Here is a 12,741-nt window from a genome sequence, read left to right as displayed (position 1 = left end):
TGCCTTGTGGAAGAAGATGAAATGGAAGTAAGAGGATGATCTTCTAAGAGAATTAGAATGATGGTGTTATAAAATCTTTGTCAATGGGAAAACGAAAGCAAGATGTCAGTTAATTCTAAATTTTTAAGAATCAAACTTTATATATAGAAATTTAATCCGTTATCAGTTCATAGATAATAACGGATCGAGCTAATGAGTTTTACATATTTAATCCATATCTGATAAACTGAAATCTAATAAATTTTAGTTTGATCACTTAAATGAGTTCGGTTTGTATCCGCATATATAAATTACAATTAAGTCAATCTTAAAAAATTAAATCTAATAATATTTTACTTGGGCTACATGTGATATGTATATGATATGCGATTATAATTTCAATTGATATTAAATTCTATGGGTACAAAATACCCTTGTAAATAATTCGGTCTATTAACTTCATTGGTATAGGACTAAAGAGTTAATAATTATTATTTATGCTTGTAACAAGTCCCAACAATAATCACAATACCAATATTATTAATGACATAGAGCAAGATGTGGATATATAGTATGGAAATTGCATGAAATGTGACTAGCATATGTCAATTTTCAATTGATCCAAATGACCTAAAAGGGTTTGATCATATTTGTAAATATTTTATGCTAAACTGTAACAGTAAATCATGATCCAAGTCTTATAATTTATAAAAGAATTTGTATCATATTCATAAACACCAAATGCTAAACTACAGTAGTAAATCATGATACTTTATTTCAGAATGTCAAATAAACATATAAATATCTATTAATATTTTGAACTTTTAAGTGTGTATAATAATTAAAATAAAATGTTTGTCTTTATTAACAAATATAAAACACCAAAATATATATAAACTCCCACTAGATGAGTTCTTCTTTCATAAGAAGAACTTTTATATCCACAACATATACATGAAACACCTTAGACACCAAACTCTTAGTGAGTTGATATGTCTGTGAATTTGTATTAATGTGCTCTATCATCACCTGATGACTCTGAATTCTTTTTTTAACTGCTAGAAATTTGATGTCGATGTGCTTGAACTTCGACGAACTGTGGTTGTTCTTGGCATAAAGTCTGCGACTTTATTATTACAATTGATCCTTAATGGTATGCCAATACCATCAATGATATGCAGTGTTGTAATGAAATTTCGCAACCAAATTCTATGATTGGATGCTTTGTAGCATGATATCAACTTTGCCTCCATAGTAGAAGTGACTATTAGTGTTTGCTTGACGCTCTTTCAAGATATAGTATCTCTAACGAGCATGAAAATATAGCATGAAGTAGATTTCTTGCTATCCAAGTATCTAGCAAAATCGGAATCTGAATATCCAATCACCTCCAGGTGATCTGACCTTCGATACATGAGCATATACCTTTTCGTTCTTTACAAATATCACATCACTCTCTTTACCATCACAATTGACATATAAGGGAATTGATCCATCTCCTTTCTTTCAAGTTTAAGTCGTTGACACTGCTGCAGGTTGAATCTATCACCTCTAGACACTGGTGTGTTACAAAGTGCACAATTTTGCATGTCATACCTTATAAACACTTTTTAAATATAAGTTTTATGTGACAATACAAAAATGTCTCTTGAACAATCACGATATATCTATATGCTTAATACAAACGATACTTCATCAAGATCTTTCATTTTAAAATGATTGGATAGAAATAATTTGGTTTCATATAGCAGATCTTTATTATTGCTTTAAAGTAATATATTATCCACATACATGACAGATATAACAAACTTGCTTCCACTAAACTTGACATCTATGCACTGATCAACTGGTTTTCTCTAAATCCAAATGAGATGACGACTTGATCAAATTTTTGATACTATTGATAGGACGTCTGTTTTAAACCATAAATGAGCATTTTAAATCTACATACTATGTTCTTGGAATCTTCAAATTCAAAGTTTTTCGATTACACTATATATATAAACTTCTTAATGTCTCTATTAAAAAAATGCAATTTTTACGTCTATTTTAAGGTGGATTCAGATGGACCGATCCACTTAGGCCCGCGACTCGCATGGGTTGACCCGTAGTGGGCTTGGTTGGTGTGCGGATTGAAAAATTTTATTTATTTATTTAAATTTTAAAATTAAAATAGAAAACTCAATTAACTAGTGAACTTAATTCGTTTAAACCGCAATTTAAGTTTAAAAATTTTAACTTCACCAATTTAAATTATAATCCAAACTTAAAATTTTTAATATTTTTTTTATTTTTTGATAGGCCCGTGGATTGATCCGCCTAACTCGCAACCCATCTTGAGTTGGATTGGGTTAGAGATTTTTCAACCCGCCAAGTTGGTGGGTAGACCCGCCTTGCCCCATCAAATGATGAGTTTCTGGTGGGTTAGTCCGCCTCTCTATTAATTGATCCGATTGATAGCTCTATTCGACCATTAACTACCTACCTCTGTTAACTAGCTCAAAACTACACAGTTATAATAATTATGATCCCGTAACTATAATAATATTATATTGATTAAAAATAAATTTTTATATTATAATAATTATGATTCATAATTGCTATAATACAATATTGATGGATTGATTAGATAAAGTAGGGGTGAGTATTCGGTTAAAATCAAATCGAACTGAACTGAATTAACCAAAATTGAACTGAATTGAATTTTTTTAAACGAACCGAACCGACCGAATTTTTAAATAAAAATTGAACAAATTGAACCAATAAAAAACTTAATAATTTAATTTTCAATCTAATTAACCGAAATAACCGAATTGTTTAAATATTATAAAAAATTTATCAATTAGTTAAGGATTTATAAATTTATTTACTTAAAAATTTAAAAATTATTTTTTTATTTTGGTTAATTCGATTTATTCAGTTTAACCGAATACGAAATTTTAAAATCGAAATCAAACTAAATTAATCAATTTTTTTAAAAAAAATCAAAATTCTGAAATAACTAAATCAAAATTTTAAATCCGATCGATTTATTCGATTTAATTAAATTTTTGCTCTGAAGTATCTATATTGTAATAGTTATAAATTACAACGGTTATAACTCAATATTATTAGTGTTGATTAGAATTAAAATACTATTATAACATAATATTGATCAGACATGAAATATCCTCTATAAATTATAACGGCTATAATTATGAACCCATAATTACTATAATAATATAAAAACTAAACTGCATGCTATAATTATCAATCCATAATTACTGTAATAATATCAAAAATAAAGATAATTTTGCAAATAAAATATATTAATAGGGGATGAAATATATATATATTTTTGATAATTTCAACCAGTAGTTGCTATATCCAGTCGATCTCATGATATATTCGGCAGGAAGAAATATAAAAGAATAGTAATTAAAATAAAATAAGAAGAACTTAGAATGAAAAATAGGAAGTAATTGAAATAAAACGATAAAAATTAAAAGAACATTTTTTTATTTTATTGATATCGTAAAAAAGATATTTCTATTTTATTTATCATTAAAACAACATTTTATTTTATTTTATTTCGCTAAATAGTTGGAGTGTTCAACAAACTCAACTGCTCAAGCAGTGTCGCCGGAGATCCCCTTCGCCGGAGTATTAACCTCCGTCGTCACGACGTATCTGGGCGTTCTCTGCGTCGTGGTCGGGTTCTAGTTCCGGCGTCGATTTCGAGCCTTTCCCGCAACTGATCACAAGAACAATTGTTTATCGCTCCGGCGGTACTAAGCATCTCCGGTGGCGGATCGTCGCCGATGGGAAATCTCTATCACCGATGAAAAACTTTCGAGATCGTCTTTGAGCTCGGATGGCGGCCTGAGCCCGGACCAAAGCTTGTTTGCAGCGGAGAGCGTTCCGATTGATTAGTCTCTTCTTTCTTTCGAGCACTCTTGACTCGTCAATTTATTCAGTTGAATATTCAACCTTTATCCTTTCCACTCAGACTTAGAAGCTACAGTATCATAAGATGTTACAATAGTCGCGAAGCTATAATATTAGAGAAAGTCACTTGAAGTCTATTCAGCGATTTTTCATTTGGACTTTGGAAATTTAAAAACTCGATTTCAATCTTTGATAACTATCAACGGCCTGACAACCTTCAAATAACTTACTTGTCAACCGTCCGATAATATCAGTATACAATCTAATGGTTATTGTCCTTGACCCTCCAATGACAATGTTAGATACTACGTTAAAATTCTCTTTCGTTGGTTATATAAGGATCGATGGAGATAGATAAAAGGATGATGATTTGCAACTCTTTTCCATTACACATGCACTTACCCTTTCTGTTATATTATAACAGTTAGTCGTAATTGCTACAATAACTTTAAAAATAAATAATAACGTTGTAGCCGCTACATAATATATGTTATACATTATATTAGTTATTCATAGCAACATTGAAAGTATGAGTATTTTCAAATAGCCCGCAAGGCATGGTTGAGTTGGTTAATATGGAACAGACTTCCTAAAGTGAGCAAGGATTGAATCTTGACGAAGCCGAGGCAATGCCCTCTCTCATAGTAGCCAACTGCAGCTTCCCGATTTACCTCCTCATAGATGATCATGAGACTGATCGTGTGGAGCTGTCGGGGTGATAGATTCCGCCTTTTTACTGAAATGATTATTCTCAAATAAAACATCTGATGGCATATCCTTTGATTTTTTTTTTAAAAAAGAGATTTTTTAATGATATATATAATTTGAAATGTTTTTTAAATTTTTTTCTAAAATTATTATAATACTTTCCAGTTGAGGATATTTTAAGTATATGGAGTTTAAACGAATAATTTATATAGAAAATTTGGAAAGAACTAAAAATAGATGCTTTTAATGGTAATGCTCCTCCATATGCCGCTCCTCCAACAATACCCGGGTTTCTATTGGAGTCAGATGTGGGTCCTGCAGAAGTTATACTTCTAGTATCGCTTAGTCCACAGTGTGTAAGGTGAATGTGTTTTTTTCCTTTAACTACCTTCTCGGTTAAGCGGGCGATGGAGAAACAAATTTGGCATAAATCAAATGAGGGTTTGCGATTTGCATCGGCGTCGGGAAAGATCGATCGAAAGCTGTGAAGCCTGCGATCGCTTGACCGCAAGAGGAGAAGATGTCGACTTCTGAGAGTACCGTTCGAGGTATAAATTTCAGGTTTTATTTCTGCTGGTTTCTGTTCATCTACAATCCTTAACTTTTTCGCGCCTGTTTATATCACTTACAAAGTGTAGTTTTTTAAAAAAGTAATGTGCTATCAGATCTTAATGTTTTTACCAAATCTTCATTTTTATTTGATTTATCCTTTAACAGTTTAGTTTGAAATTAAAATGATCGATTTTGCTGAACAAGCTTTCATCGTTGCTTAAAATTAAGTACTTGAATTAATGATTTGTTCAAACACCCTCATGTGTATTCTCATCAGTGGTTTTAGTACCTAGCAAATTTTTAGTATGAGTAGCATTCTCTCAATGTAGGTACAGATTCTTTTATTCCTAGATGATATGATGGTAAGAAGCAGTAAAGAAGACGAGCAGGGAGTAGGTAGGAGGATAGAAATGTCTAGAGTAAAACAATGGCTTAGTTATTCCTAGATTGTTCTTTTCTAAAATTAGTATTTGGTGCAGATGGCAAACAATTTATGCAATAGCATTTGTAAATTAATAAATCCTTTTAAGTTAAGGTAAACGAGAATATGATTCTATTAAAAAATATTAGCCTTTTTATGTTCCAATAAAAAGTGAAATCAAATATAAAACAAAACATTAGAATGGTTCCTATGAGGCTGTGAATCAAATTAGAACATGAAGTCATTCAGGAAGTTTAACTGTAGAATATTGGAAATAAATGACAAGATATTTTTGAGCCAGTTTAAACTTTGTTAATTTTGATGTTTGTTCTCAAACCAATTTTTACCATAAGGCATCAGTAGGTTATGGATGTTCTGTTGAATTGCATGCTTCATGTTATGGGACTACATTAGGTTGTTTATTATGTTATGTTAACAAATTGTATGGATAGTGATTTCCAACAGCACTGTGGATAGGCAGACACTAGGACACTGTTAAATTAGTTGCTTGTGGAGCTAACAAAATAGTATAGGTGTTCTGGTTAATCCTGATCTCTTTGTCTGCAATTCAGATTTATAAAATTACTTTTTACTAGCGTCTTTAATTTAAATAATTGTGCTCAGTATCATTTAAATTTTAATTAGTTAGCACCCATAAAGTCTGTTGTCGTATATATGATGCGGACATTTGGATTTTCAGATTACCTGTTTATAGCAATCTGTGCTTGCATCATTTAAGACATGAAGGCTGCCTATCTAGTTTCTGTATTTCTTCTTTCATTTTGATGTGTTTCCCATGAAACAACTACTTCCTTTTTTTGTAATTCTTCAATGATATATCTCTTTTTTGTTGAGGATAATTTAGAATTTTATCAATTACGGATACCATTCTATACTGGTATAACACTAATTTTGAACTTTTGGCACACATTGATGGAAGACATATTGCCGTTAGTATATAACTAAATAAGATATTCGGTGCTGATGATAGGAGTTCTGTAATCACAATTTATTCTTTATTGGACTGATACCTGTTGCTTATGGGCCATAGTAATTCAAAACCTGTCATGAGACTTTGAAATGTTCTTTTTCTTTTATTTTGGACTTTTCTTTATATAATAGATAACACTTGTTGTTCTTGTAAGAGAATGCCATTACTTTAACTGGCCTTCTAATCTCATACGATTGTCTTTATTTACCATTTTGCCTTTTTAAGTCTTAATGAATTCAGTTGTTGATTATTAACTATAAAGCAGAAAATTACTTTTTTGATCCTTATTGTAGTTTCTGTTTTCAGCCTCTCTTATATATGAATCATTGATTCTTTTTCTTAGTTTCTGTGTTTCTGTTCCACAGAAGCAGTTTATTCTGGAATTAAGACAGCTACAATATCAGGTGCAATTGCTGCTGTTCCTACGGTGTGTTTTCCTCCAAAGACTTCTTCACATTATTTTCATTATATATCGAGTATGCTTGCGTCGTGTTAGCTGAGAATTAACTAAACTATCGAATCTGTTACTCAATTTTCACTGTTAATGGATCTATTGAGTAAGCTCAATTTGCAAACTTGTTATTTGTAGTTTTCTCTCCACTTAGAGTTTCCTAATTCTGATATTTTTTTGTTTCAGTTGGTTGGTTGTCGTGTTATTCCATGGGCTAAACATAACCTCAACCACACTGCGCAAGCACTGATCATATCAGCAGGTTTGTTGTCAAAAGGATATTGTCAATGCTGGCGTATTTCTTATTTTCGTTTCCTATTTTAAATGTCCTGTCTCTTGAAAGCAAACACTCGAGTCTGTCGGTATTACATTTTTATGTGTTTTTGTGAATGATGTAGACAAGAGAAAATATTCTTGGATAGAAGTACCAAGACATCGCCATAATCCGTAAACACCAATGGGAGATGAGTTAAGAACCTTTTTAACCATGCATGGGTGAGCATAATTAATATAAGGAGGCACTGTTGGGTTTTCTGCCTCACACCCATTTCACATTGATTCACTCTAAGGGCATCTCCGATGCAAGGTTTTTGAGAGGATTGTGAAATCAAAAAAGATGAATAAGAAAGCTCTAACCATTGTGGAGGTGAGGTTTGAGGTTTTTAGTTTAAGAGCAGTAGTGAAATTAACAATGAGGTTTGAGGTTTGTAGGGAGGTTTATTGATTGTGGAGAGAGTAGTAGGTTTTTATGCATTTGATGTGGCATAATTGAGAACTACAAAAAAGCTCATTTAGAGTTCTAACCATTGGAGATGCCCTAAAGAGGCACAAATAATGAACCCGTAAAATATGCTTATTAATGGAACACCCGTATTTTGACCAATGATGATAAGAGTGATTGGGGAAGTAGGTACACATGAGAGATGAGATAGTTTAAAATGAGAAAGCTTAAGTTGGAACTTTTAGATTAGGAAGTTTTAAATATAAGTTTTTAGAAGATAATTGTTTCGTTTGAAGTAGTCAATACAAAGTAAAGTTTACATTTTATTTTGTAGTAAAAGTTATGTATGAATTGGATATTTGTTTGCTAAATTTGTACGGTTAGGAGATTGAGTCATTGATTGGCTTTTAATAAGGACTCTTGTTGAATTATCTTCCAATTAATGGAGTTTTGAGTTCCGACATTTGTTCTGTGTGATATTGTTGTGCCTGGTGTTGCATCATCTCGTTTGTTGAATATGATGGTAAGAATCTACTTATCTACATAATATTCAACTATGACGCTTGACTCTATATATCTCCATGTCCATAACACACTAAAATACTACTTTAAATAAGAATTATAATCATTGTGGTCATCAGCCAAATCATGGCATGATTGATGCAACTAATTTTGTGTTTTATCTTAACCACCTATCCATAAAAATGAATGAATAATCTACTGTTCCTACTTCAAGGAAAATCATTGCTGGCAAATACGAGTCAAGATGATATTCAACAAATATGATGAATCAACTCAAATCAGTTTTGTAGATCAAAATATGACTATATAATTCTACGATGCAATGAAGTATGAGTTGGAACAAGTAATTTGACACATTCATGGCTTGTTATAATTGTGACATTGTCGGTGTTGTATGATATGCAAATTCAGCGCATGTGCCACATTCCTAGATCATCCGCATTGAGCTTGACGCCTGATGTCACTTGCTGTGATACACATTTTCGAACAACTTGTATAACCAATTATCAAAAAAAGGACAGTCTGGTGCACGAAGCTTCTGTCAATGTGGGGTCTCGAGGAAGGGTCTATTGTTTACAACCTTGCCCTACTTTGCAAGAGGTTGTTATCGAGACTCGAACCCGTGACCTCTAGGTCACATGACAACAATTTTACCATTGCACCAAGGCTCCCCTTCGTGCAATATGGGCATCTCAAATGAGGTACTTGGGACTAGGATGGCAAAAAAATTGACATACCCGACTTAATCCAAAAAACTGAATTTAAACAACCACAAATTTCAGGGCTTTTCAGGTTTCAAATATAAGATATGTAAGATTACTAATTTGGCTCAGGTTTCTGGTTTCGATATAAAATTAAAAACCTCTAACCACTTTGATAGTTAATATTAAGTAAAGACCCATGTAAAATGTAGCATATCAAGTAGTCTGCTATGTTTCTAGATTTACCTGGAAAGTTGGAGAAACCTAAAAACCAACCCAATAGGAGTATAGGACTATGAAAATCGAGTTCTCGGTTTCTATTATAATTTGGCTTTCAAAGTTTGGGCTTTTTCTTTTAAAATATGACCCAACCAGAGCTATTCCCACCTCCGCCTCAGATAATCTGAGAATGTTATAGAAGCAAAAGCCCCCTACTTACAAAAGATCATTTACATAGGAAAGGAACTGAGAGAAAGTAATCATGGGCGATGAATCTTGCGTGCGATGTTCATTATGAGCAAATCCTCTGGAATCGCAGTAGACTCAGTGTGAAAGATTAGGGCGCTCTTTAAGCTTGCATGGGTCTAACAACTCGAGTTTATCTTCATGATAATATTGAATGCTCATCAGCTTAGTGGCATAGCATGTGTATAGTAACCCAGATCATACCATGTTCACTTGATGACTAAATTTGTAATTTGCAAGATTCTTCCTCCCCATTCTTGTGCATTATCTTCGAAATGTAGGATATTTTTCATCAATGTTTCAGAAAACCTCTCCATAAGATGTTTCATGCTAAACTAAGTTCTAATTTGTTAAAGCCCAAGTCATTTCTAAGTTAATAGCTAAACAAAAAGATATACACTATGTACTCTGAGGTCAATATGTAAAATTTTTATTTTGCATGCATTGTTCTATGCCATGTTTTTTGTTGTCTGTGTTGCTTAGATTCATATGCAAATTAATGTATTTCAATCGCATAACATTTGCATACACATTATAAATCATTTTTTTGCATTAGAGTTCAGCTATTGATCCCATTGTGCATTAAATTTCAGCTATCGATCCCATTCATATACGACAGCTATTGATAGAGCAAAAGTATCTCAAATCATTATGACACTTTTTTGAGCATTCGAAGCGACTGTAATCGTATATGCTTACAATTGTTTCTTAATTTCCACCTGATAGAATATATAATTCTGAATCAAATCATAGAATATGCTACGATATTGTTCATCATATTGATCTAGTAACAATAACCTTAATTACTTGCGCCCTACCTTTTGCAGCATCGGTTGCTGGTTTCTTCATTGCCGCTGACAAGATTGTTCTACGAAACGCAAGAGGTAATACTATTGGCAAATATCATAAGTCTGAATGACACAATTCTCTTCTTTGGATCGAGGTCCATATCCTTGTTCAAGTTTCATTTACAGAATCTTTCTGGTGCTTTGTTTTCGCAAAAATGTAATGCATTCCATGCAAAGGGGTTATGACTGTAAGCTTCAATGCCTTTTCAGTTCCCCTCTGTTGATTGTTGTGGTGGGTACGAAAGAGACACTATAGAGAGAAAAATAAAGAAAATATGGTCATCCTCTGAGTCAATATTTAATAATTTTTTATACTTATCATTTAATTAATTAATGGCAAAAATCAAAAGGCCTCACAGTGTGCTCCATCTTGCATCATTATATTTTTGTTTAGAAATTATATTTATTTTTGATGTTGTTGTAGCAACTACAGTTCATACCTGCTATAATAGATACTTCAACTTTGATCAATATTAATAAATTGTATTGTAGTAGTTATAGTTTATAACTGCTATAATATGGATATATCAACTCTGATCAACACTAATAATTATGTTGCAGTAGTTATAATTTATAGTTGCTACAATATGGACATTTCATCTCTGATCAATACTGTCAACATTATATTATAGCAGCATTTTGACTCTGATTAACCCTAATAACATTATGTTGTAGCAATTATAGTTCATAACTTTTGTAATATGGACACTTTATCTCTGGTTAACATTGATCAATGTTGGTTAACACAGGTTAACATCATGTTATAGCAACGAATCATAGTTGCTATAATATAGACAGTTTGTCCCCGGGGCAATGGTGCCGCGGTAGGACATTCAGGTTGTCATCCAGGCACTTGCGGTTTGATCCCCAACTACTGCATATTTGCAGGAATTTTCCTCCAAATGGGGAGCGCAACCAAAGGATGCTGGGCATTTGGGCTGACCGCTGCGTGCACTTCCCGATTTACTCTGGTGGCCAGTGGGAAACTTTCATGGGGCCGGGCCGATCACCCCAGAGATAGTCAATGGGGTTAACTGGGATTTATCATTTTTTTTTATAATATAGACAGTTTAATACTAGTTAGTATTATATTGTAGTAGCTACATAATTATAGTTGTTACAACTGTGTAATTGTAATAGTTATAAAATCATAACTACTACAATTATATAGTTATAAAATCATAACTACTACAATTATATAGCAGTAATGGGATTTTGTAGTTGCTATAATTATGTAAGAACTATGATCTCATAACTGCTATAATAATAATTAAAAATAATAATAAAATGTAGTTTTGATAATAAATTAAGAGTTTTTTTTAAAGATTTACATAAAAAAGAGTGTCCTTTAACTTTTGTCCATTAATTAATTTGTTGATGGTCCAGTGACTAAAGAATTCAATCACGATCTGTCTTCATGGTCATTTGAGTGTACGACAATCATCACAGAATTGACTTCTCTCTGTTTCATGTTCTTTCTAGCAAATTAATGTGAAAGCAAAGACTTGCTTAGCCATTGATAGCATAATTAATGTAAAAGCAAAGACCTCGCGACGACTCCCCCAAACATTGATCAATGTTGATTAACACATATTAACATCATGTTGTTACAATGAATCATAGTTGCTACAATATAGACAGTTTAATACTAGTTAGTATTATATTGTAGTAGTTACATGATCATAGTTATTACAACTGTGTAGTTATAGCAGTTATAAAATCATAACTGTTACAATTGTATAATGATGAGATCTCGTAGTTGCTATAATTATGAAATAATTATGATTTTATAGCTTGTTATAATAATAATAATAATAATAATAATAATAATAATAATAAAAGAGAGTTTCAAAAAGTTAAATGTGTAGAGGTAGGATAGAATGTACCTTTGATAATAAATTAAATAAGAGTTTTTTTTAAAGATTTACATAAAAAAGAGTGTCCTTTAACTTTTGCCCATTAATTAATTTGTTGATGGTCCAGTGACTAAAGAATTCAATCAACATCTGTCTTCATTGTCATTTGAGTGTACAACAAGCATCACAGAATTGACTTCTCTCTGTGTTGTTTCATGTTCTTTCTAGCAAATTAATGTGAAAGCAAAGACTTGCTTCGCCATTGATGGCATATAATAAACTCAATGCACTTGTCCTATTATATTTGTTATATTATGAATGATGAGGTGATTTGTTTAAGTGTTCATCTTCAGTCTTTTAGGTTCTCTAGCACTGTATCATCTTAGATAAAACATTTGAGTGACCAAACATTTTAATAATTATTTTTGTTAGTCGTTTCCATTTTATATATCTAATATTTTAATAGGCTTAACTTAGGACATGCATTTGATCCAAACTCTTACATGTGAAATGTAAAACACCACCTTGGTTACCAGTTGAGCTGTAAATGAGTCCAATTGAGTTAAATTTTATAGTGTTTAAGCTTATTTGATAAGATA

General features: G+C 31.9%; 1 protein-coding gene across 1 annotated transcript; it reads left to right on the top strand.

Moving 5' to 3' along the window:
- The first annotated feature begins 5,039 nt into the window (after window positions 1-5,039).
- LOC141843749 (early nodulin-93-like) lies at window positions 5,040-10,517 on the top strand. The gene is made up of 4 exons (XM_074731783.1): window positions 5,040-5,162; window positions 6,944-7,005; window positions 7,216-7,291; window positions 10,266-10,517. The coding sequence occupies exons 1-4, from the start codon at window positions 5,135-5,137 to the stop codon at window positions 10,355-10,357; spliced, it is 258 nt and encodes an 85-aa protein (XP_074587884.1). The 5' UTR covers window positions 5,040-5,134; the 3' UTR covers window positions 10,358-10,517.
- Window positions 10,518-12,741: the final 2,224 nt, after the last annotated feature.

This window comes from Curcuma longa, chromosome 13 (assembly GCF_044706935.1).
Source record: "Curcuma longa cultivar G26 ecotype Majalengka, Jawa Barat chromosome 13, ITB_CL_G26_1.1, whole genome shotgun sequence".
Taxonomy (NCBI): Eukaryota; Viridiplantae; Streptophyta; class Magnoliopsida; order Zingiberales; family Zingiberaceae; genus Curcuma; species Curcuma longa.
Note: the sequence above shows the minus strand (reverse complement) of the source record. Positions and strands in the feature narration are given on the sequence as shown.